This window comes from Uloborus diversus, chromosome 2 (genome assembly GCF_026930045.1).
Source record: "Uloborus diversus isolate 005 chromosome 2, Udiv.v.3.1, whole genome shotgun sequence".
NCBI classification, from domain to species: Eukaryota; Metazoa; Arthropoda; class Arachnida; order Araneae; family Uloboridae; genus Uloborus; species Uloborus diversus.
In genome coordinates, this window is record NC_072732.1 from 105,654,520 (window position 1) to 105,680,548 (window position 26,029).

General features: G+C 32.8%; 1 protein-coding gene across 1 annotated transcript in view; it reads left to right on the forward strand.

The window, feature by feature from the left end:
- The window catches only part of LOC129216467 (apoptotic chromatin condensation inducer in the nucleus-like), a 43,723-nt gene extending 18,317 nt beyond the window's left edge, over nt 1-25,406 (forward strand). The window contains exons 3-6 of the mRNA XM_054850681.1: nt 6,327-6,346; nt 9,214-9,319; nt 17,243-17,489; nt 25,202-25,406. Of these exons, the coding sequence (XP_054706656.1) occupies nt 6,327-6,346; nt 9,214-9,319; nt 17,243-17,489; nt 25,202-25,406 (578 nt within the window). The remainder of the gene's footprint in view (nt 1-6,326; nt 6,347-9,213; nt 9,320-17,242; nt 17,490-25,201) is intronic.
- The last annotated feature ends 623 nt before the right edge of the window (nt 25,407-26,029 follow it).

Genomic DNA, 26,029 nt, shown 5'->3' on the forward strand with positions numbered 1-26,029 from the left:
AATTCTATTTGCGAGAAAAACAATTAATTTTTGGAAGGTAATTAAGGTTCCATGTAATTAACAGTTATTTGTGGCAATGACAGATTATGTAAATTTGGCATCACGTGATGTGCATCACGTAGAAGATATAAAACCATGTTGTGACACGCAAGAGAGTTGCTTGCTATCACTTTAAGTTTATTCCTAACCTTTTTGTTAAGTATAATGTGTGCAATATTTTAGAACTCAAATAAAAATCAATTGTATTTGTACTTAGTGAGTTTTTCAGCTTATACATTTTAGCTACTTCAAATTCTAATACCCGCTACATTGTTGACCCGTTTCCTAGCTCTAACTTTGCACTGTATTCACAATATTTGAACACTTAGTGGTCAAGATTTCAACACTGAAGGACTTCAAATATTCATTCAAAACGTTTACACAGTTATTGTGCTCGAACTCTCAGATGTGTGAAAACGTCCATGCGTTCAAATTCTTCAATTGGGTAAGTGAAGCATTGTTTGTTTTCATTGCCGGTATTTCTTATCTAATGCGAGGACTTCTTTTTCGTTCTGGATTGATCAGCTATATTGTTTAGAAACTCTATCTAATTGTTCTGCCTTGTGTTTATAGATACATATAATTAAACTGTGTATGATATAGTTTAAAATTATGTCTAAGGAAAATTTGAATGAAAAAGTTAGCATTCCAAGTGATTCAAAATTGGAACATTCCAGAGTCGGATTTAAAGCACCTCCATTTTGGGAAATTGACCCTTAGTTATGGTTTACTCAAATTGAATCCCAATTTACATTAAGTGGCATTGTTATCGAATTAACAAAATTTCACCACATCATTGCTGCTTTAAATACAAAGGTTCTAACTTGCGTTAAAGAATTGATTCTCAATCCGCCAACTGATAATGCATATTCCAAATTAAAAGAAAAAATTCTTGCTTATTTTGCCTAGTCTGAATCAATTAAACTTCAAAAGTCATTGCGCGATCTTCAATTAGGTGATTGTCGGCCTTCTCATTTATTAAATGAAATGCAGAATTTAGCAGGTAAAAACATTGATGAAAACCTGTTGCGTAATTTATGGTTGCAACGTTTGCCTACTAATATGCAGCAAATTTTATCAGCCTCTACGGATAATTTAGCTGGTTTAGCTTTGATTGCCGATAAAATTAATGAAGTTTCAAACGGTTCATTTGAAATTTCTAGTGTTGAAAGTAGTTCTACGATTGAAACACTCAAAAATGAAATTATTGAGTTGAAAAATTCTGTAAAACGTTTATCTCGTTCCAGATTTCGAAATAACAATAAGTTTTGTAATAGAGCATCTAGTTCTAAGTCCAAAACTAGACAAAACTTAGTTGATGGTTCACATAAATTATGTTGGTATCATTCTAAATATGGGGAAAGAGCTTTCAAATGTTCCGGTAAATACACTTACTCGGGAAACTGGCGGTACCGTTCAATCGACGGCGGTACAGTACGCGTATGGAAGTCAATTATTTATTCCTGATTCAAAAACTAGATTGAAATATCTTGTAGATAGTGGTGCTGTCTTGAGTTGTTACCCGAAAGCATTAACACATCGTAGGCAGCCCGATAGTCTACAGTTGTATGCGGCAAATGGGTCTAAAATTTTGACTTACGGGAAAGTAACTTTAAATTTGGATTTCGGGTTGCGAAAAAATTTTCGTTGGTCTTTTCTCATTGCGGATGTTTCTCATCCCATTTTTTAGAATCTTACTCACTTTTAGTTGACGTTAAAAATAAGACAGTTAATCGATACCTCCTCGACTCTTGCAGTAAAAGGTTTAATTGGTACTTCGGAAGTACAGGGATTGACTCCAGTTTCAGCTCATTCACCTTATCATGCAATACTCGAAAAATATCCTGATCTTTTTTCTGCTAACTTAAATAGCAAGCCAAAACTTACGTCTTTAACCCACTGTATTGAAACAACAAGTTCTCCTGTATTTTCTAAACCTCGACGGTTGAACCCAGAAAAATTGGTTATTCTAAAAAAGCAATTTAAGGATTTATTGCAGCAAGGAATTATTAGGCCGTTCAAAAGTCCTTGGGCCAGTCCGGTTCACTTTGTACCTAACAAAGATGGTACATGGCGTATTTGTGGAGATTTTAGACGGCTCAATCGGGTAACAATACCCGACCGTTACCCATTGCCTCATATTCACGACTTCGTTGCTAGTTTGCGAGGAAAAACTATTTTTAGTCGGATTGATATGGTTAAGCGTATCATCAAGTACCCGTCGAGTCAAAGGATATACCAAAAACCGCTGTAACCACCCCCATCGGACTTTTTGAATATGTTTACATGACTTTCGGATTACGTAATGCTTCACAATCGTTTCAAAGATATCTGGATAATATTTTAAGAGATTTAGATTGTTGTTATGCATACGTAGATGATTCATTAATCGCTTCTTCTGATGAGGAAACTCTTAAAAAAGACTTAGAACGTGTTTTTCAAACTTTAAGTAAACATGGTTTGGTTATAAATTTTCAAAAATGTGTTTTTGGAAAACCTGAGGTAAATTTCTTAGGTTTTTCAGTTTCGAAAATAGGAATATCTCCTATTCCGGAAAAAATTAAGGCGATCAAAGAATTTCCCTTGCCAAAAACAGTTCTCGAGTTGAGACGATTTTTGGCAACATTAAATTTTTATCATAATTTTTTGAAAGATGCTGTTAAAATTCAGGGTTGTTTAAATGACTATACAAAAGGAAAAGTAAAAAATGATAACTCTGTTATTTCGTGGAACAAAACGACCATTGACACGTTTGAAAAATGTAAAGAATTATTAACTCTACTGCTCTAACTTTCCCTGCTCCTAATGCAAAAGTATCATTATCAGTAGATGCTAGTGATTTTGCTGTTGGAGCTGCTTTGCAGCAATGCGTTGACGGGGTAGTTGAACTGTTAGGTTGTTTTCTAAAAAACTCTCGCACACAGCAGAAATATAGCGTTTTTGATCGTGAATTGATGGCTGCTTATTTGTCTGTCAAACACTTCAAACATATGTTGGAAGGCAGAGAAACAGTAATTTTTACAGATCATAAGCCACTTACTTTTGTATTTTCTCAAAAGCATGATAATTATTCTCCACGCCAAATTAGGCATATGGAATATATAAGTCAATTTACTACGGGTCTACAACATCTTTCCGGTACAAAAAATTTAGTCGCGATACTTTCTCTAGAATTTCCGAAATAAATTTTTCTGGTTCTATTGACTACGCTACAACGGCTGCTGATCAATCTACGGACGTGGAATTGTTGTCTTTGCTTGATTCGGGTACCGGTCTTGATCTCAAACTAGTGTCTTTCACTACGACCGACAAGCCATTATATTATGATGTTTCAACAAAAGTTGTAAGACTATATGTTCCAAAGACTTTTCAATGGAAAGTATTCGATTTCATACATTTCTTGTCTCATCCTGGTATTAAAGCTACTTTGAAATTACTCAAAAAGCGTTTTGTGTGGAAATCTATGAGCCAGGACTGTCAAAGGTGGTGTAAGTCTTGTTTGTCTTACCAAAAAGCTAAAATCACAAGACATACAAAATCTGCTTTCGGCACATTTCCTTTGCCTTTATCAAGATTTCATCATATTAATTTAGACATCGTTGGCCCGCTTAAACCTGCTCGCGGAAACTACTATCTACTTACGTGCATCGACCGTTACTCCAGATGGCCAGAAGCATTTCCTATGAAAGACCAGACTGCAGATACCATAGCTAAAACGTTTTTAGAAGGTTGGGTTTCTAGATTCGGAGTTCCTCGCGTTCTCACTACAGATCGTGGCTCGAACCTGCGAAGTAATCTTTTCACTTCCCTTTGCGAATTTCTGGGAACTCAACAAATTAAAACTACTAGTTATCATCCTCAAGCGAATGGATTCGTACAGCGCTTTCACCATCATTTAAAGAGTTCTTTGATGGCTCATTCGTCAAATTGGTTGGATTCCCTACAATTCGTCATGCTTGGGATCCGTTCAAGTGTAAAAGAAGATCTTTGTGTTTCGCCTGCTGAGCTTGTATATGGTCAACCTCTCACACTGCCTGGAGAATTTTTTTCAGGATCCCATCCACGTATTCCTCCATTGGTTTTTGTGGATCTCCTGCGACAACATATGAGGAAACTTAGACCTGCTCCAGCTTCTCGTCATGTAAAAGATTCTACATTTGTGTTTAAAGACTTGTCTACTACAACTCATGTCTTTATGCAAGTTGATCGTGTGCGTAAACCTCTGGAGCCCCCTTACGTTGGTCCTTACAAAGTAATTTCCAGAAATGATAAAGTATTTCATCTGGACATAGATGGAAAAAAATCTTCTGTTTCTATAGATCGACTCAAACCCGCTTTTTTTTGATTCTGAGCTTTCAAGTTCAGAACCGTTAAAAAATACTGTCACAAAATCTGGAAGAATCTCTTGTCCTGTAGTCCGCTTTCAATTATGACGCCTTTCGGACTGCAGGGGGAGTATGTGGCAACGCCACATTATGTAAATTTGGCATCACGTGATGTGCATCACGTAGAAGATATAAAACCATGTCGCGACACGCAAGAGAGTTGCTTGCTATCACTTTAAGTTTATTCCTAACCTTTTTGTTAAGTATAATGTGTGCAATATTTTAGAACTTAAATAAAAATCAATTGTATTTGTACGTAGTGAGTTTTTCAGCTTATACATTTTAGCTACTTCAAATTCTAACACCCGCTACATATTCAATAGTCACATTATACCTAATTTCTTGAATTAATTAAAGAGATTAGAACAAAATCTTGTAATTAAATTAAATAATTAAAATAGCTTTTTGCGGGAAAATATTGATTGAAATGTTTAACTTGATTAACATATTAGTATGCATGTATATATGGACCCTTTATGATACAAAATACTGGCTTCATTTTTGATTTCATCAGACGAAAGCCAGATTAGGTCTTTTTTTCTACCAGAATTAGACGTTCTTTTTAAAACAATATGAGTAAGTAACTTTTGTAAACTGCACAGGTTAGCTAAGGCAAAGCAAATACCAAAATCCCAATTCCAATGAACGAAAGGGGGGAAAAAAACTAAGAGTTATCTACACCCAATAGTCATAAAGCAGCATAGGTGTATAGCCAATCAAAATCTTTTGAGCACACAGAATCCCCCCCCCCAAAAAAAAACACCAATGGAAAGTGTATTTTATATGTGAAGATTTATATATTTTTCAATCAATTTTTACGCATACATTTGCATTTTGTTCTTGGATATTAAAAATTTGTCTTTTAATCTTCCTACATTATAATATAAGAAACTATTATGTATCATAATATGAAGTATAAACTTTTTTTTTTAATTTGATTCAAAATATATTATTTGTGTTCACTTGCAGAACAAATCTTAATTTTTAGGTGCAAACAATTAAGTTAGACTGTTGATTACCTTACAAGTCAAAGTTAAAATTCCAGGAAAATACAAATAAATGGGCAAAAATGTCACACCCCTGCAACAGGAGTGAGCAATATAATGCATTGCATCTGCAATAAAAGATTCAATCCTTAGTAAATCTTAACTAATCATGCAAATTAAGCATAATGATGGAAGTTGACTGAAATCTGCTTTATGGCATGACATATATGAAATAAAAAATATATTAATATTTTTTTTCGATTAAAGCTTGTAATACATTTTGAAGAAACAACTTTGCAGTTTTAGTATTTATTTCTGCAACTTAGCTAGGAACTTAGCATAAATGGAATTTTACATTTTTCAATATGTGTGGGGAAATCAATATAAACCTGTAAAATGGATTTTTTTTTGGCTTTAAAAAAAACCATTTTAAAAAAAACCGCATAGTTTTTTTTTAAAAAAACCAATTGGTTTAAACCAAACAACCCCGCTTTCATGTAAGAATGAAAAAAAAAAGCAAAAAGTTTCAAAATTGAAAAATATTCGAGTTCATAAGTTATATTTTCTGGAGAATGACCCAAATATGAATATTAAACACATTCCTTAACAATTAATTCATTAAATCTTTATGATTTTCCTTAAAGTAAAATTGTTTTCTTTACAAATAGTAATAAAATCCAAATAAACCCGGTTTAAACCAAAAAACCTGGTTTAAATTTAAAAAAAAAGTTTTTTGGTTTTTTCAAAAAAAAAAAAAAAAAAGAAAAAAAAAAGGTTTTTATACCAACCCTGATATTTTGTTGAACATGAGAATGTTCCCATCCTTTTTCTGATTTTTGAAACTTTGATATTTTTTCTTATATTTATTTTAGTTCATATTTTTATTAATTTATTAAAAAGTCGTTTTGTTTTTTAGGTGGTGATTTAAAGCTAGAAGTAAGTATCATTTAAAATGAATAATTTAGAAATGAAAAAAAGACAAATATTTGTCCTTATGTTGGCTTTTTTTAAGTTCTAATGTTTCTTATCTTGTTTGGAGTATTCCCTTCCCCACTTAAAAATTTTAAGTTTGACATGATACAAATATATGCAGTTTAAGTTTGATTTTATGAACTCCTTGGAACCTAAATTTTATTTACGTAATAATCCATACTTCTGTCTTATCTTTTTTCCTCAAAAATATTGTTTTTCTACTTTGCATTCATTAAGATTAATGAAATAAAATAATAGTTTAAAAAACTAAAAAAACACGCTTTCGTAGCAAAATGAACTAAAAAGTGAAAAATAATCTTTGGATGATAGCAGTTGACCAATCACTTAATTTTAATGTAATACAAAAAACCGTGGGGGGCTGTCTATTTACATTTTTGCTTGGACAACAAATGGAAGAAATTCAGGACAACTGATGAGAAGCCCCCACGCTTTTTTGTATTATATTAAAATTAAGTGATTGGTCAACTACTATCATCCAAAGATTATTTTTCACTTTTTAGTTCATTTTGCTACGAAAGCGTGTTTTTTTTAGTTTTTTAAACTATTATTTTATTTTTCTGCTTTTTAGTCTTATGTTGGAGAATTATCAAGCGACGAAATTATTTATAAAACGAGAGCGAGGTAATATCATAAAGTTAAGACAAGGGCACCCCGATGGGAAGCTACTGTTAGTCATCGATGTATGTTTGCGGAAATCATATTTATATTACTTTGAAAATTTGAGATGCATTTGAATAAAAGTTTTGTTCAACAATGGTCTGATCAGCAATGAATTTCCAATTGAAGGCTCACCTAAATTTTGGCATGAAATTAGTTAAAAACAATTATATTTCATGTTCTAATTACCTTGGAACATTGGAACAAATTTTGTCTGATGCAGAAAAATTAAAAGGTTTTTGTAGATATTTTTAAATAATTTTTGCGAGCATTTTTTGATGTATTTTTTAAAATTTTTCCTTTTTCACATTGTTGGATTTATGCCAAAATATTGATTAAAATTGGAGGAAACTAACAATTAAAAGGGTTAATTAATTAATTTGATTATAGAATATTGCATTGTCATCGGGTCTGAGATCGCGTGCCAAATTTCAAAAGAATCCGATCGCAGGAAGTGGGCGAAATTTGAGCTGCAAGATTCCATTACAAGATACATACATACATACATACATACAGGTGAAGCTAATAAAAGCGTGTTAAAAAAAGCTTGTCATGGTAGTCAAAATCATAGAAATAAATGTGTAGTGTAGTTTGCTTTCAGTTTTTGAAATGATTGTAAGAAATTTTAAGTTCTTAGCACTAGTATTGGTGATGAATGGAATAATTGTAAATCCGCCTTTTTTTTTGCATTATGTTGTTTCGCTTTTAATTTCTAATGATATCAAACCATAATGAATCCTCTTCCTTTGATCGTTACAACATGTCTACTACAGTTATTTAATTTTTCTTTATTGTTTTCATTGATTCACTTTCACTTTTTTTCGTAACGCTACTCAAATGCAATCTTTCAGTTTTTGCAATGTTGTAGGCAATGGTGGTGTTTAAACTTTGTCTTTGATGAAATCTCATAAAAAAAGTCACATGGGGTTAGGTTTGAGGATCTGGCTGGCTAACGCATAAAGAGCAATCATCACCTGCATGCCCAATTCATTGTTGCGGAATGTCAGTGGTGCAGCAAAGGGGAGGGGGGGGGGTAAAAACACCCCCCAGAGTTCTAGGTTTTGTCAATCTTAATACAGTAGTTAATACACGTGTAAAGATTGTTGTGACAAAAACCTCCTTCTGGAAGGAATTTCTGGCTTCGCTAGCACAGAATATGCATGTTTAAGTAGTTACACACCTTAAAAAAACTTACACAGTTTATCCTTATTTTTATGTATCAATTTTGTGTAATAGTTTATGAAATAAAATTTTTTAAAACCGGGATATTCTTTTATGCTAACTCTGTACTTGGGTGTACATACAGAGAAATTAAATTCTTACAGCGTACATTATCAAATTTAATGTTCTTGTGTGAGATACGGAACATAAAAAGTTTTCAAACCAAAAAAACATTGGAGTGTAAATATTCTGAATTTCTGAATACATTTTTTTTGGTGCCAGAATTATAGAAATTTGCAATTTTCTCTCAAGTGGAAATAAACCCGTTTGGGGGGAAAAACAGAAAACAATTGTTTTATATTTATTTTTTTATTTTCCGTCAATAGTTCCTATTTTTATTCCTATCTTAACAACTGTAAAATGACAAACTGTCTTGTATTGCTCTTCTTGGAATTTTATTTAGTACAGTAACACTAAAAAATAAGAGCTTTTTAATAAGATACAATTTCTCTTATATATTATTGAAATAGGTTTAAGTAAAACCTAATTTTTAAATTTGTTTATTTTTTGCCTAGTAATGATAAATTGATACCAGAAATTAATTTAATCCAGAAGGGAAACTTTTTGATTTTATTACTAGAGAGAGAAAAAGAAAAGGGTAAACTTTGCTGTTTCTTATGGATCCACTCTCTAGTGAATGCTGGTGGAGCCATCAAAGTGCTTAACAGTAAACAGTAGATCACAAAAAATAATTGAGGCTATTTTTTTTTCTTGAGGAATAGAAGAGCTAAGTGATCTAGTGTCAAAAGAGATATCTTGTTTTTGCTATGAGTAGTGATGCAAAATTAAATAAAATAAAGAATTTTGTGGGTAATGTAGTATGAAAGTATTTAATGTCTTAATGTTATTTAATTTTTTTGCTTCTAATCTGTTTAATTTGCTTTTTTTTTTGCCAAGAATAAATTTGTTAATTTTTTCTTATTTTCTTTTAGTTAGATGCTGCTACAGAACAAAATGAATTTGTGCAACAGTATTTAGCTCGTCAACAAAAACTCTTAGCTGAACAAACTGCATCAGCTCATACTTCAGAATCTGAAGGTGCTTTATTTTTCATATTGATTCAAGCTTTTAATAGAAAGTATCATGTAGTTTCTAGAAATTTAGATTTAAATTAATTGTTCAGCAATAAATGTTTGTCTCTTTTAATTTTGTTTTATGGTATGAACAGGGGTGAAAATCTTCTGTGAATCTGCAACTTTCTCTTTCTTTCGTTTCTTTTTTTATTATTATTGTAATTTTTTGTTTCATATTTTTGTTCTCTACTTAATTTTCTTCTCTTTACTTATCATGAAATATAGTAGCCCCTCGCTACATCGCTCCTTCGGATATATATCGATCTTTTCTTGTCTCCAGAAATATTAAAGCCTAAAAAAAAAAAAAAAAACCCCTTGTTTTAAGTTTGAAACTATTCATGAAAACATATGGTATAATTCAGAAAAGGTCTCGTTCTTCCTTATTTACCAATGAACAAAACTAAGATGCTTTTATTCTTCTGAATTTGCTGAAAAGCTGTGTCAATTCTTGTCATCCAATATACCTGTATATACCATAGAATATTTCAGTTTAAGCCATTTTCTTTTGCATTGATACTAGGGCCTTTACAATGAGTGAGAGACAGCAGGCAGGTGTCATACTGGCCGAAGTAGAGGAAAACAAACACCCTTCTCCTTTGGTGCAGAAAAGATTTGTGCTTGGGTACACAAATCAGGATTTGCATCAAAGAAAGGAAGAATGACCTGGACTGGCAAAAGAGATTAATGGAAATAATATGGTTACTTATGGAACAACCCTTCTTTTGAACGGAAGGCAGTTTGGAACATTGTATTGCTGCACTTGTGATAAAATCGCATTTAAAAAAAAAAAAAAAACATTCATCTTCAAAATTTTAACGCTTAATCGATCTCAATTTTCCTTTTTCTTAGTGCAGTACAATATATTCATTTCGAACTTTTTTAATTTCTGTTTTAATCATCATTTGTCTTTAAATTCTTGCAGTTTAGTTTTTTGCAATTTGTTTGCAATTTCCCAATCTATCCATTAGTAATGTTTTGTGTAATTGTTTGGGCTACTAACAAAGAACTTTCCACTTGCTGTCCCACGCACATGCTAAAATCCTCATGTTTCCTGTCGCCAAAATTATTTCTAAAAGTACCTTTTATCACTTATTTGGAGATCCTTTTGTCTTCTATAACATCCCTATCAACTGCCATCTATATTGATTTGGCTATATTTTTAACTTTGTTGGCGACTTACTAGTCGCTTATTGTACACTAGCTGCGTTGCTCGTTTCACCTTGAAAATAAAAATTGTGTCAAGTGACGTATATTCAACAATCAGGCTTAAATAAATAAATAAAAAAATAAGTCATGCAAAATTTCCCCTCCAAACAATGATGACAGATATTAAAATACCTTTAAGAAATTAAATTGAGAAAGATGAATTTAAAAAGCGTAACCATGGAGACACAAAATAAAATTAAGTTTAAGAAATGAAAATGAGAAAGAAAATGACAATTTGAATGGACATGAGATTTTTTTAATCTGATTTTAAAAGGCTTGTAATTTTTTTTCCTTTTGAGATAGAAGCTTAAAATTTTCCGACCATAGGTCGAGATAGATCTGGAGTAAAAAATGCCGCTTTTTCCAATGGTGTGAAAAAAAAAAAAAAACAAACTGTTGGACAATTCCTTCCCTTTTTATTGATAGATTTAATGAAGAAAGTAGTTCCTAAATTCAGTCAAGCCTAAAAACATTCGAGCTATAAATGCAAATAACTCCCTCCTTAATTAAGTTAAAGCATTGAAACAAATCGCATAGCAAGTGGAAAATTCTACTTTCCAACGGTACGTAATATTAATATGTACAAGCAATTTTTCACCCCCATATTTGGGACTTTATGTGAAAATTGGGCCTAAATAGGAATGAAAAAAGAACTATTTATCGAGTTTTTTTCAAACTGATCTGCAAACCTTTCTGGTGCTAAAAGATTGGTACTGTGAAAATTTCAACGAAATCGGCCGGGTAGTTTTCGAGTTTTGCGTGTTCACACAAACAGATACTTTTTGGAGACTTCATTTTATACTATGTAGAGATTCAATAGCCTGAGATTTTTAATAAGGATTATTACGAGGGCTGTTTTTTTTTTTTTTTTCAACATCCGATCGTGCTGCTAGATGGCAGGGCGACGGCATCGGCCAGTAATGTGCGGCATTTGACTGCGCATCTCTCCCACTACAACCTCACTCCTTTTCGGGCGTCCGACGTCATTACCAGTATATCTAGTGACACATAAACATGGCTACCATGATACAGGGTTCGTACGCTCCTTCAAAACTCCTCCAATACTCCTTCATTTTGGTTTAAAGTCCTTCAAAACTCCTTTTTTATTTCAAGACTCCACAGTCTTCTTCTATGACAGTAACTTAAAATACTTCGGTTGACACAACTTTCCTTCATCACAAGGGCCAAGGTATCAGGGTGATTTTAATGTAGTAATTTTGTATATTTTCATATAGATGTGATTTACAAATTGATCATAGAAGTAATAAAAGTTGAAGGTGAAAATATTATTAGATGACTTAGACATATCATAAATAAAGTAAACCATGCTTAAATGGTGCTTGACTGTGCTTTTCTCTCCACCACACTCATCTGCAAAAGTCAGTTTTTCTAATTATTATTTAAATATTTAGAAATACATAAGCAGATGTACTATGTTAAGTGATTGTGTTAAAAAAAGAATTGTTTAGCAAATGGCAGTTATAATATTGTAAAATGGGTCATCCACAAGTGATGTCATGTCTTGAGGGGGAGACTGGTTCACGAAAAAATCGCAGTTATGATATTGTAACGTCCACAAGTGATGTCATGCCTTGAGAAGGGCGGAGCGGTTCATGAAATTGCGACAAGGGGAAGAGAGAGGGTGACAAAAAGTAACCTTTTAGCAGTTATTATAAAAAATATGACGTGAAAAGAGGAGGAGTAAGATGAAGTGTGACACTTTGTGACAAAGAAGAAAGGGGTCAAACATTTGAAAAAAAAGTGAGACATTATTTACGGGCAGCTCATTAGTACTCCTTCAAAATCTCATTTTTCTCCTTCAAAACTCCTCCAAAACTCCTTCATTTTATTTCAGAAATTGAGTACGAACCCTGTGATAGAATTTCCCGCCAAGTGCGAGATTCACCGTAGAATGAAACGAGTATACGGTGAAAGCTTTATGAGTGACAGTGCAGTGCGTGATTGGTGTAGGAAATTTAAAGATGGACGAGGTGACATTCATGATGAAGGGGGCCAAGGACGAAAGTCGGTCGCAAACGAAGGCCTTGTTGATCGAGTTGACCAAACTGTAAGAAGCAATCGGAGGTTTACGATACGGACCTATCCGATCAGTTTCCTGAGATTTCAAGGTCAGCCCTATACACTATCGTAACTGACAAGTTAGGCTGCAAAAACGCCATGAAAACCCATCTCAAATCACTGGCGGCAAACTTCTATGAAGAAGATATTAAGAAGCTTGTACCCAGGTATGAAAAATGCCTCAATTTAAATGGCGATTATGCCGAAAAGTAACTAATAATGTACCTAACTTTTGATAATAAATTTATTTAATTACTCTCACTAGTTTTATTTTAACACCACATCGGAAGTTGTTAAAAAAACAGCCCTCGTGCAATCTTTTTTCCGCGTTTAAAAAGGTGTTGCGGTTTTTTTCCTGTTCTTATCAGTATTGTAAAAAATTTTGAAGCTCCCTAATATAGGTGAGTTTTTTTTTAAATTAAATTATGTAGTACTCCAGCCAAGCTGCCAATATATTTGCTGTTGTTTTTTTCGCTATACATCGTCTATTATTTTTTTGTGATGTTATACGTATATCCAGTGCTGTAGCCAGAGAAAAATATTTTAAGGAATGCACCTTTTTCTTTTGGGTACATCCCATGGTTGACAGGTGCTTGTTTTGGGATCAGAAAAGATCAGTTTTGACAACTTACATCAGTTTTTATTTAAAAAACACATGTTTACTTTAAAAAATTGGCTGTAACTACGTTATTTCTTTTTAAATTTTGTCAACTTGTCATTTTTTTATACAGTATTCTGAATTTTTTTCAAGAACATTAGTTCTGCAATAACTTTTGCTTATACTAATATATTAAGAAATACTTTCATCTTATTTATTTGCTGACTCGTAATGCTTTCCGAAACCTGTGAGGCTCTTTTTAGAGTATGCTGATAACACCTACTGCTGAAGAAAAAGCAGATTAATTATGCTTATCTGAACATTCTACACCTGACCCCAAATAAAATATCTTTTGATTAATTTGCATAGATATATTTTCCTACTTTTAGATCATTTTAATTATTTTTCCTTCAGAGAATATTACTAATCTAATAAAACATTTCGATTGTACGTGAGTCGAGAAATCACCTGCAACTTTTTTAAATGAACGAGTTAAATGAACGGATCAAAAGAATGAACGATACTCTGATGAACGGATCATTAAAAAGAACGACATTGCCCACCTCTAGTGTGATAGTACATTTGTGAATTATAGTGTTCACTCTAGAGAAAAAAAGGGCAGGTTGCAGGTCTTTGAAAGGGGCACTATTTATTATAAAAAGGGCACTATATATATTTCAATGCGATCTTCCCCCATCCAAGATCAATGACGCACCAATCAAAAAATACTGATCCCCCCCCCCCAAAAAAGGAGAAAAATAACATCTTAAAACCCCTTGCGAAAATTTCATCCATTCGTCTGTAACATGAGCACCGCCACCTCAGGGGCATGCACAGCGGGGAGGGGGAGAAGGGTCTGTTGGCAAGGGCCTGATCCCCAAGGGGTCCAATATTTTTTAAACTAGGGGTGAAATATAGAGACAAACAACATGGAGCGGGACCCGGAAATTCATTCGTGCACACCCTTGCCCCCCCCCCCCCGACCACCACCATTAACTTCAGTATTGAATATCATTTCTTCCAGAAAATGCACTTGTCTTTAGGTTAGATTGCCCTCCCCCTTCCCCAAATGCCAACTATAAGCACATTTTTCAAACTCCGTAGGAACATTTAGCTAATGCTGAATATTTTCTTTGGGTGTGTTTCAACACTTTTCGGGCCATAATTGTGACTACTTTTCAATAAGAATAAAAAATTCTAGGCCTTTCAAAATCCTTTGAATTGCAATGTAAGATGAACAGTATTTAATTACGGATCCCCCCTTCCTATCTAAAAACTGCCTGGTAATGTGCATTATGCCATTAAGTATTTTAGTAGATATCAAAATCATGATGAATGTAAATTCAACTTTTTTAAATACATTATGCTTCAAACAGAATAATTATTAAAATATAGTGTGCAGTGCTTTAAAAATGCAGTTGTAGCAAAGTGGAAAACAAAAAGGCTTTATTTGAATGCCTAGTGTTGGACTTGACACAACTTCATGACACAAATGTGTTTGCAGATGTATGCGTTACCAAAGCAGCTGGGGCCAATCCAAAATTTTAATTTCACTGACAATTTTATGAAAATTTAATACATCAGCATTTTATTTTTGTGATTTTTTTAAAAGCAATATTATAGTTTTTTATGTATAAAAAAAAGAAACAGTGCAAAATCATTTTAGTTAGGAAAAAGCACAAGTATGTTAAAAGTATGTTGTCAATAAGTTTTTTTAAATAATCTGTTAGTATACAACTCCTATTCAGAGATAATACAAATACTCAGCAAAAAGGAATGAATAAATATTTTGCAGCTGAAAATTTCCTTGGCAAATTTCACACAGAACAATATGTTTCCATTTCAAACTTTTTGGGGGGAGGGGGGGAGGCTAAAAGTTTAAGATAACAAAAAAATACCCTTGTATTTTGGTTCAGTAGACTTTGTACTGTGTACTACTTAGAAAACAATTAGAAAGTTCACCAATCGGAAACAGATGCGAAAAGATTGCTTCACAATAACTAGCAATGCGCCAAAATTAGCTAAGCCTAATTTCCACGTGCAAACGAAAAACGGACACAAATGGCTGAAGCGCTACGAAAATGACCTATTCATACGATGTTTATTGCTCAATTCAACATTACATTTCAAAAATAATTTTCATTTTGGTGAAAGTGCCGTTTTTGTTACTTTATTTTCGTTAATCTTTCGATTTTGCAAGTGCGATTTCGGGGAATTGATAGTTATAAATGAGGTAAAATCGACCTGTATTGGACCTTAAAATTAACTAGACAAGTAAATGAGTTTTGAAACGGTAATTTCGCAAACTTAGTTATTTCTTTTTTTTTTTTCAATTTTTTTAATATATATTTCTTTAGAATTTTTCGCGGGTTAATTCAACAGGCTTCGCGGGCCACAGGTTGTGCATTCTTAGACCCTAAGGAATTCAAGCACTATATTAGGTTTCAAAACTTTATCAATCACTTCAAAATAAACGCTTTTTCCAAGCCCTTTACAAGGATTATCAAGAGCATACAAACCCTGCTTCTATTCTGTTTTGCAGGAAAAATGAAAAAGGAACAGCCTGAAAAATTTCAGTAAACTTCATATTTTTTCGGCCAGCATCATCGTCAAGAACCGTGTATTTTCAAATTAAGAACCATTTGCATTTGCACTCGGACTGGAGCAGTTTATCTGCATCTGTTCTTGTCTGACAAGTAGTACCCCTTCTATTTTTCCTGGAACTGGCACCCCATAGTCCTACAGATGAAGATAATATAATAGGAAGCCTACCTACCACCCTCCCTCTCTAATTGTTGATTCTCAGAAACTCAAGGATGGGGAGGAATTAAACAATAATCTCCCTCCCCCCCCCCCCCCCCCCCGCCATCTCAGACGACCGAACACCTTCCCTCGCCCTTTCAAACCCATCCTCAGTGGAAGAAAGATATCTATCTTTTTTTTCCAACTGATATGTCTGTTAGAATTCCGAGAATCTTATCCCCTCTTTACCTAGGTGTTTGCATCTCCTTTTATTCATGGGGCTGTTTTCAGGGTGAAATTCTGGGGACAATGGCAAGACATGAGCATTTTCGCAGATGATCTCTGGACAAATAAAATTGCCCCGATATCGCGGCAGGTCCAAACGATGCTTGAGGCATCTTTTTAAATACACAGGGCGCATATTGTTATTTTTGAAAAGGGCGGGGCACATTTTGCAATCTAAAAGAAGGGCTGGGCTCATTCTGCCGATATGAAAAAGGGCAGGGCGCTGCGCCCTTCTAAAACGGCCTAGCGGGAACACTAGTGAATTACATCAAAACCATTTGAAAATCATATAAAAAAAAAAGAAACTTATACGTTGGATGGTTAAGTTTTTAATGATCTTGATTACATCACGCTTTTTCCTTGTCCGCCAAAAAGCGAGATCTAACAAGAGGTTACTGTATTTTTAAAACCAGTTGCTGCTCATGAGAAAATCAATCTATTGCTATTACTAATGCCCAAAATCCAAAAAAATGGATTTTGTAGCGGTGCAGAAAATTTTCTAAGCCTAAAATATTTCCAAAACATTAACATTTTGTCCAAGGTTTCCCCAAACTTATTTGCATCATGTTAATTCAAAAAATTTGAAAAAAAAAAAAAAAAATATAGAAATAGTAAAATTATTGGCTTCAAGTCTGGATCACTACCCTTCAAGTGATAAAAAGCACCTACCAAGCAAAGTGTTGCCATGACATTTTAAGCTTGGCATCTGCATTGCTGTAGAAATAAAAATTCTGAATGTCAACTGTAATAAACATTACTACAGAGTAAAATTAAAACAGTGCTGTTTTTTTATGTAGTCATTTTAAAACTGCTGTGTTATCTATTTTTCAAGTCTGAATAATATCAAGACCTCATGAGACTGGGGTCATGACCTACAAATTGGGCATGGAGTTACTTTTTATGTATTAAAAAGCATTTGCTCTAAACTGTTCTGTTTCATTTTTTTCTTGTTTAAAATTACATCTGTATTTTTTTCAGAAATTCAAAACAGTGATGAGGATGAGAAATGTGATTCACGTGATGGTTATGAAAGTAATGAGAAACTTTCCAAAGTGTGTGTAAATAAATCTAGTGATTCCGAAGAAACAGATATTTCTAAAGAACAAAAAATAGTAAATGTCAAAGAAAGTACAGATAATATTGAACACAAAGCAGACATAAACGAAAATCTCGTCAAAAAACTAGATACAGATGCAATAATTATGCCTGCATCCAAAGATTTAAGGTAAGTTAATTTTTCGTTATTTTCTTTGGGATAGCCATTCAATAATTTAATTTTTTGTGATGTATACAAGATTTTTCAGGTTTCTAACACCTGTAGTAAATGCCATGGTAAAAGTCACAGCCAGCATGTAAAAAATCCTGACTTTTTTGGTTTAAAAAAAAAGATCTTTTTTTTCCCCCCTCATATTTCCTTGAAAAGCACTTTAAAAACTTGTTCATCAAATTTTACAGTGTTCTCCATTTTATGCTTTGTAAAGTTTTAAAGGTAGCAATGCCAAGCTCCAATTTACTAATGAAGGATTTTCTACTTGATAGCAAGAGAGCTCCATCTGTTGGTTAACTAATTAACAATGTATGCTGTAAAACTATATCGTGTGACTGATATTTTCAGGTGTTGCAATTTTCTTTTCCTTTATTTGCTAAATACTAACTGAATTCAAAATTTGAAGTTTGTGTGACTAGTAAAAATATCTTAGATGAAAGTATCTTAGATGCTTGGAATACATTGCCTGTATTTAATAATCTATATCTAAAAATTTCTGACCCTTTATCTTTAAAATACCTTAATTTTAAATTCATTAATATTTTTAAAATACAATTCATTGAAAATTGATAGATAAATTACTTTGAATAATTTTATAACACCTTTTAATGTTCCACTTGAGTAATACAGAAACTAAAAAATGCACGAATTAGAAATATTCGTAATAATTTTAAGACTGGGTAAGACGGATGGAGGAAAAGAAACACAAAAGGGAAAAAAAGTGTTCTTAGAAGATTCATTTTCTACTGAACCAACAACTTATTGTGGAAAAACTAGAAATAGAGTAGAACTACAATAACATTCAATATTTTAGTTAACAGTGTGCTGGAGAAAAGAATTAATAACTTTTCTCCTATGTAATTATACTTCAGACAACTAATGACAGAAAATATGTCCAATGTAAAGGATGTTGCGATCATTGTTTCACGATTTAACACTACGTGCAGTGGTCAGGGTTTGTACGCTCCGGGAAAATCTGGAATAGTCAGGGAAAATGACATAGTTAAAAATGTCAGGGAAAAGTCAGGGAACTTTTCAATTTTGCCCAAAAAAAATCTTTTTTTTTTCCAATTTTCCCCAAGGAGTTTTGTACTATGAGATTTAATCTTAGTTTTTGTTGATATTTCCTGAAAAAATTTGAAATTTTGAAGTAAAATGACGCTGGCAATAAAAAAGTGGTGACGCGAAAAACTTCCGCAGTCGCCATTTTTGTCCCTCAATGGTTCCCAAGAAAAAAATTCCTCCGGTGAACAGGAATTATGCACAAACTCGACAGGGGAAAAGACAATTTAATGCTTCGGAAGCACAAGCCTGAGGATGGGAGAGTTGATCGGGGAAATCGTTTTTTGATCGGAAACTTTTCAGCAACGTGTGAAATGTAGTTGCCATCTTTGGTCATTTACAAGATAGATGTAGACACGATGCTTCAAAGCCTAAGTTTCCGAAAACAAAGCAGAATTGGATGTTTTCTTTAACTGCAAAAAAAAAAAAAGCAAAATGTGCTGCAAATTGTTTTTTTTTTTTTTTGAGCAATCACATTGCTTATTGTTCTCATTTGACTATCCCTGATGCTACACTGATTTTATTTTCCCCCCGCCATCCTCTGCAGCACCACCGTCGACCAGCAACTCGCGATGCTGCTCCTCTAGCGAAAACCGTCTCCAGGTTGCGTCCATATCCTACACACACACACACGTGCCTGCACAGACCATGCATGCTGGACACCAAAACACACACACTCATGCATGCACACAGATGCAAACGCACACATACCCACTTTTTCATGCCTGTACACAAACACACACAGACTCATGCCTGCACACAGACACAAACACACACCTATACATACACACAACTACACACACATGCCTGGGCACAAACACACGTCTACATACACACACACACTCCTTATTCAGGGGTCTGGCCAAAGGATATTTGGGTCCCTTAACAGACCCTTCACAAAAATCCGATCAACCAAAACGGACCTTTCACAAAACCCGATCAACCAAAACGGACCCTTCACAAAATTCTGATAAGCAAGAACGGATCTTTCACATCTAATTTATTGAATGAGCAAATCTGAAGCAAAAGCATATTTCCGTGTATGAAACCAATAATTTTTGGAAGTCAAATTAGAGGGTTCAGCTTGTACTAAATTTGCTAATTTTGAAAAAAATCGGCACTCTTGTGATGCTCCTGCAAGTGATAAATAATTGTTACTGCCAAATAAATATAATGCTTGTTTGTTTCTTGGAAAGAAATAAGTTTGGTTTTAAATAATCTTGTTTGTTTTATCACAGCTAATTAGCTGCAGTGTTGTAAATTTTTCTGAAAAGACGTTGGTAAGCACTTTTCTCCCTGCTCATAATTTAATTAACAATAATAATAATATATATCAGCGAAATGAACTCAGAACTGCAAAAGGATAGTAAGGGTGGGGAAAAAATATGATCGCTGCAGATAGGGTTACCAATTTCAAAATTATCTCCACTTGGTGTCTGGCGTTAACCCTTTATAATAACTTGATTAGAAAATATTCTCATCATTTTACCAGCTTGCCAGTATTTGCGCTTTTATGGTGCGGTGCGATGTTAAACTGTTATTTTGGGAGAAAATTATATGGGTTTGATTTTTCAATGCTAAAAAGGTTGATTAACTTTAAATAAACTCTTTTTTTTTTTCTTTAAATGTCTACATTTTGAAAAATGCAATCTTTTAACATTTGATATGAGAATCAAATTTTTTTCTTTTTTCAAGCTACCTTTGCTTTATTAGCAGGCAAATAAATGAAAAGTCTCTTTATTTTTTTTAGAACTCTCATTTCAAGTTTTTAACACAAAATTCCATTTCTTTTATGAGTCGAGAATTAAAATGCTGAATGGATGGTTTATTTATTATTTTATTTATCTTTTGCTTCAACTGTGTCCACAGATATTAATGATATGTTTATCATAGGACTCTAAAATGCAATTTTCAAATAATTTTATCAAAAATATTTCTTTTACTAGCCGTTTTTATACTTTTGATGCCTTCACTTTGAGAATTGCGTTCCCTTTGCATCCGCTATTTTTCAAATTTTTGATGTTTAGTACTCTTTGTTTAGAGGTAAACAAATAAAATCTCTTTTTTTTTGTTAAAATCACGGAATTTATAAGTTTTAAACGAAATTCTGTGCTTTTTAAAAGTTACTTGGGTCAAAAAGTTAAATGCTGAACACTTGTCTGAATTTTATTTATTATTTTTTTACAATTATTTTAAATACTGTTTTGAAATATTTCTAGTATAATTTACCATAATGTAGAATGGTAGATAATTATTGATACTTGAGAAAGCGATGCCCCCCCCCCCCCTCCCCCGCCAAATAATAGAAAAACACCCCCAGAATGATATTTTCAACATAGAAGAGGAAAACACTCAACTTTAAGTTTAAATGATGCAGTGTATACCATCTCTAAATTCTAAATTCATGTGAAAAATCCTGGACAGATCCCTGTGATTGCAAAAAGCATAATTTGAATTCAAAATGTCAAAATTAAAATTTCTTTTTTTTTTCTTTTTTTAAATGTGAAGAAATAAAAATTTTTGTTAAAACTTCATTGCCTTGGATGCAAATGTGCTAAAAACTTTTCAACTGAATTGTAATTTCATGAAGATTTATTATTTTTAAATTGCTTTCATGCTAGAAATTCAAAAAAAAAAAAATTGCGGCCATGTTTGGTCATTCCCAAGATGAAAGTACACAATACTTTTTAAGTGCCTAGGTTTTTGAAAATAACATTGGATGTTTATTGCAATGCAAACTATTGAAAACAATGCAAAATGTGCCCCTTTTTTGTGGATAATTCATAATTATTTTCTGGAAAAATGCAAAATTTTAGCTTTAAAAACATTTTTTTTATTCTAGTGGATTTAGACGCTTATGCACTAAAAACTCTATTTTGTCTTAATTGTAGTTTTTTTAAAGATTATTAATTATTTATAACTATTTTTATGCTGCAAATACAGAAATCTACTTATCTTAAATTTTTAATTTAGTCGCCATATGTGGTCATTTGCAAGATGGAAGTAGACGTAAATTTCCAAAAACAGAATTGTTTATCTCAATGTAAACTATTGAAAGTAATCTAAAATGTGCAATGAATTAGAAGTTTTTAGATACTTTCTGGAAAAGAATGATTTTAATGTAAGCACCCTTTAATATGCGATATAAAAAAAAAATTGATGATTATTAGCCTCGGCCTATGATCAGCGGATATTGATTTTTGTTATTATGCATAATATGGTATGCCGATTGATGCAACAAGTCAATCATATTTGTACTGAAAAATAGCTTTGTATTTTGCTCAATATCTTTTGTGTTATTTACGAATAGGAAAACAAATGGAAGTATCGTAAACCAAAAGCGGATGCTAAAAGATTGATGCCCAATTACAGCAAAACTCTAATATTAAGCATGACACATGGCATCAAAGAAATGCTAAAATAAGTTTCAACATTGCAAGTACTTTGTTTTCAGCAGGTAGTAAACAAATGAAAACAATTTTGAACAAAATGTTGGAAAAAAAACCCCTAAATTTCGAGAGAGAAAAAAAAATTCCTTTTTTTTATTTATTTTTTTAATCTAAGGATAAATGTTTCACTTTTTTGTATTGGGCTACTTTGAACAATTTTAGTTATTTTGAAAATATTGTAATTTAAACTTAATTTTGAATGAAATGAGTAACCTGGAATTTTCTAAAAAAAAACCTGGAAAAGTCGGGGAGTTTTTTTGAACCACAAGTGTATGAAACCTGGTGGTTGGAAGTAGCGACGCTACTGTAGTAACTACATTTTTTAGTAGTTTGTAGTGTAGCTCACTACTTTGGGAAAAAAGTAGAATAGTGTGTAGTTGGCTACAAAAAGAAGTAGTTTGTAGCAATTTCTAGAAACTACTTTTAAGTGAGGTTTCAAAAAAAAAAAAAAAAAAAAAAAAAAACAGGTTTTCAGCAATCTAACTGGTGCAAGTCTTATGCGAGTAGAACTTGCATCAATCAGATTCATAAGACTATGAAAAATACGAGCTAACATCAGACATATTTCAATGCCATACATTCTATTTGTTAGACGCCATTAGTTTGTTTGGCATCAAAATGTTTGTTTCCCCAATATTTGCCTAGAGTAGAGCATGGCTTAGAAAGAAAAGAATAAGTGATAACTTCCAAGTAGTAGTATGTTTGTGTTTTCTGTCAGCAGAGAATGTCTCTTGGATGAACATTTTGATGTCAATATTGTGCTAATATGGAAGCTACTGTAAGTGTATAGAAGAGTGTGGTGTTGGGTTTTAATTATAGATAAAAAAGGATGAAATTGGCCGTACCATTGCGTTGTGAACCCCCCCCCCCCCCAAAAAAAAAAACCACTAAAATTTAAGTTAAATATTTTTCCTACTGCAAAAAAAATTCAGAGGAATCCGGCAGTGACATGCAAAGCACCCAGGGGAATAAAGCTCAAAACTCGCGGTCGCCAGTCGCCAAATGCGACCAATTTTCAAATTTTGGCGACCATTATTTTCACTTCAGTCAACAATGTGGCTACCATTCGCCAATGCAACTTTCCCTGACCTATTGTCTTGATATATGACCTTTCCCCAAATTCTTTTGTCCACTAAAAGTTTGTCTATCGGATCGCTAGGGAGGGAAGGGGGGGAGTATTGTCCAATTGTGGCTAATTGTGCTATGTGTTCTTGTTCTGAATAGAAAACAAAAATCGCAATCACGATGGCAAATTCGTTACAAAACTTGCTATTTCGAAAACTCGGCTTTCTTTACACGCGATCGTAAAAATAGACAAATTTCATACACCAATTTAGTAAATTACACTTTTTTGATCTTAAATTCATTTTTCATTTATTTCTCCTTAACAAATGGCTATTTCTTCGTTTTGCGGTATTTTTAAACTACGTGTTTTCAAAATGGCGTCACTTTGTTATTGTTTATTTTACCAGTTAAGACGAAAATGTCCTTTCCAAAATAAAAAGAATTAATCTTGTACATTTGGTTTACATATGAATAAAAAAAAATGGCGCCTTTGAGTCAAAATGCACCGAGACAAGATAAAAACTATATCGCTGAAAAAAAAAGTTTTTTGCAAGATTTTTGATTTTTTGTTTTAATCATATTGTTAGTTTTTCCTTTTTTTTTCTTTTTAAAATAAAAAACCTACTGGAGGAGAAGACATATCCGTTTATTTACTTTATTTCTCCTTAAAAAAGTTATTTTTAAGTTCCGCGGTAAATTTTCAAAATGGCGTCTCACGTTTTCAAAATGGCGCCACGTTGTAGATTGTCCATTTTCACCATTTAGAAGAGGAAAATGTGTGTTCCAAAATAAATAAAGAGAAGTACAATCGTATTTATAAAACACATAAATAATAAAAAAAAAATGGCATTCCTGCATCTAGAGAAGGTGGAAAGAATACGGCTGAAACCCTTTTTTTCTTCTGCTGGATCTTTTATTTCACTTTTTATTTTTTTTTTCGTTTTGTTTTATATTGTTTACATTTCTTTTATTTATTCATTTTTTGACACTCTGGCTTCGATTTTTATAAAATTCTGCATGCATTTGTAAAAACAAAAAAATATTTTTGTAGAATCGCAAATGGTTTAGGTTTTACATTCTGTTCAAGTTTTTGGTATTTTGTTGTTTTCTTTATCAAGGAACTAACTTGTGTTTTGGTTGAAAGCTGTGACGTTTCTAGAAGTTTTGAAAGCTGAAAAAAAAAAAAAATTAATAATAATAATAATCTTATTTATTTATTTTTTTTTATCCTGATGTGTTTTGCTTAAAGATAAATTAATGCAGATTATAGTTTGCAAAAGATGTGTTAAATAATATCTGGGCAGGAGTGCCCGTTCCTCCCAAGTTCAATCCCCCCCTCCAAAATTTTTCCTCAACCCTCTTTTCCTTTTTTATTTTTAGCTCGTTTTTATTTTATTTTATTTATTTTTTTAATATTTTTTATTTACTTATTTATTTTTAATTATTATTTTATAAGAAACGTTCTTTGCTACGCCAATGACATACGCACAAATACTAAATAAATAAACGGATTAAAATAAATTAAATAATTTAAATTAAAATAAAGTTTGGCTATCATTTTTTGAGATTTGGCTACCATTTTGTGAGGATCTGGTAGCCATTGGCTACCAATTCAAAATTTGAGTTTTGAGGTATACAGGGGAAACACATAGGTACATCATGATTAAAAAACTTAGTATATGGCTTGTGTGAATAAAACAGGGCTAGCAAACCCAGGACAATTTAGAAAAGGCATTTTAAAGACAAAAGATTGAAATAATTTACAGGGGCAAGTTAAGACACATAAAAGGGCTTTGCAATTATTACCACGCTCGTTACTGCATGGAGAAGAAAGACAAGGAGGCACTAAATCAAAAGAAAACAAACTCGCCCATTTTGGCAGATATCATTTTTTAAAATTTCTTAGAAACTTCATGTTGTTAAAAAACAATGCAAACAGTCTTAGCTTCATCGATTTGTTGAAAAATCACAGGTTACTAGATTGAGCAGTCCAATTCAAAAAAGGGGCGGTATGCAGGCAAACATTTCGACATAAAAAAAAATTGTATGGTGCAGATGTTTAGAAGGAAACCATAGCGGTTCTTGTACACATAGGCAAGTTCAGGATAGCTGGGATGGAGACATTTTCGGCGAGGTGTCCTTGCAGGAGTTTTCAGCGGCGGCCATCTGCTTTCATTGTGGCAAACCCGAAACCACCAAACAAGGACCGCGGGAGTTGAAAAACGCATCTTCCGATGCCATCGCTCAATTTGCCAGGGTAGAGACGGAAGACGACTGCACACTGCAGGTACCAGACTAGAAGACTCGAAGACTCCAGAAGACTCGAAGAAGATTCCCAGATTTTTTTAGAGATCTCCTTTTTGTAACATAGAAAAAATCCGTCCATTTTGTTGCCAATCGGAGAAGCTGAAGTAGAAAATAATGAACCTTGTTGCCAACCGAAGACAGCTGAAGTAGAAAATAATTAATTTTATATTAATTTTATCCATTTGCGGAGAAGAAGACACATTGGAACTAGGTCAATGCCCAGAGCACTTCTTGTTTACAGCAAGTTCACGACCAAGGTTGGCCAAGGTCGCATTCTAAATTGCTATAAGACGGCGAAAAACTGATAGTTATTTGAAACAGATAAATGAAAAAAAGAAACAACTTGATCGATTTTCGGATTCGATCTTCTTAAAATTTCGTTATTTGTCATTTAACACTTGACTTTTATGTGTGTAACATAAAAGCTTGACTAATACATTTCAAATAATGAAAGGTATTTTCTTTTTTTTTTAAAAAGGTATAAGGATGATTTAATTATAATAAAACATGTCACAACATTTTTAATAAATCATAAAACATGCTGTGACAAAGAGGATGACACTGAATTGCCTGGTTAACAATAAATATTACAGTGTCATAGAAATTGTTGATAGC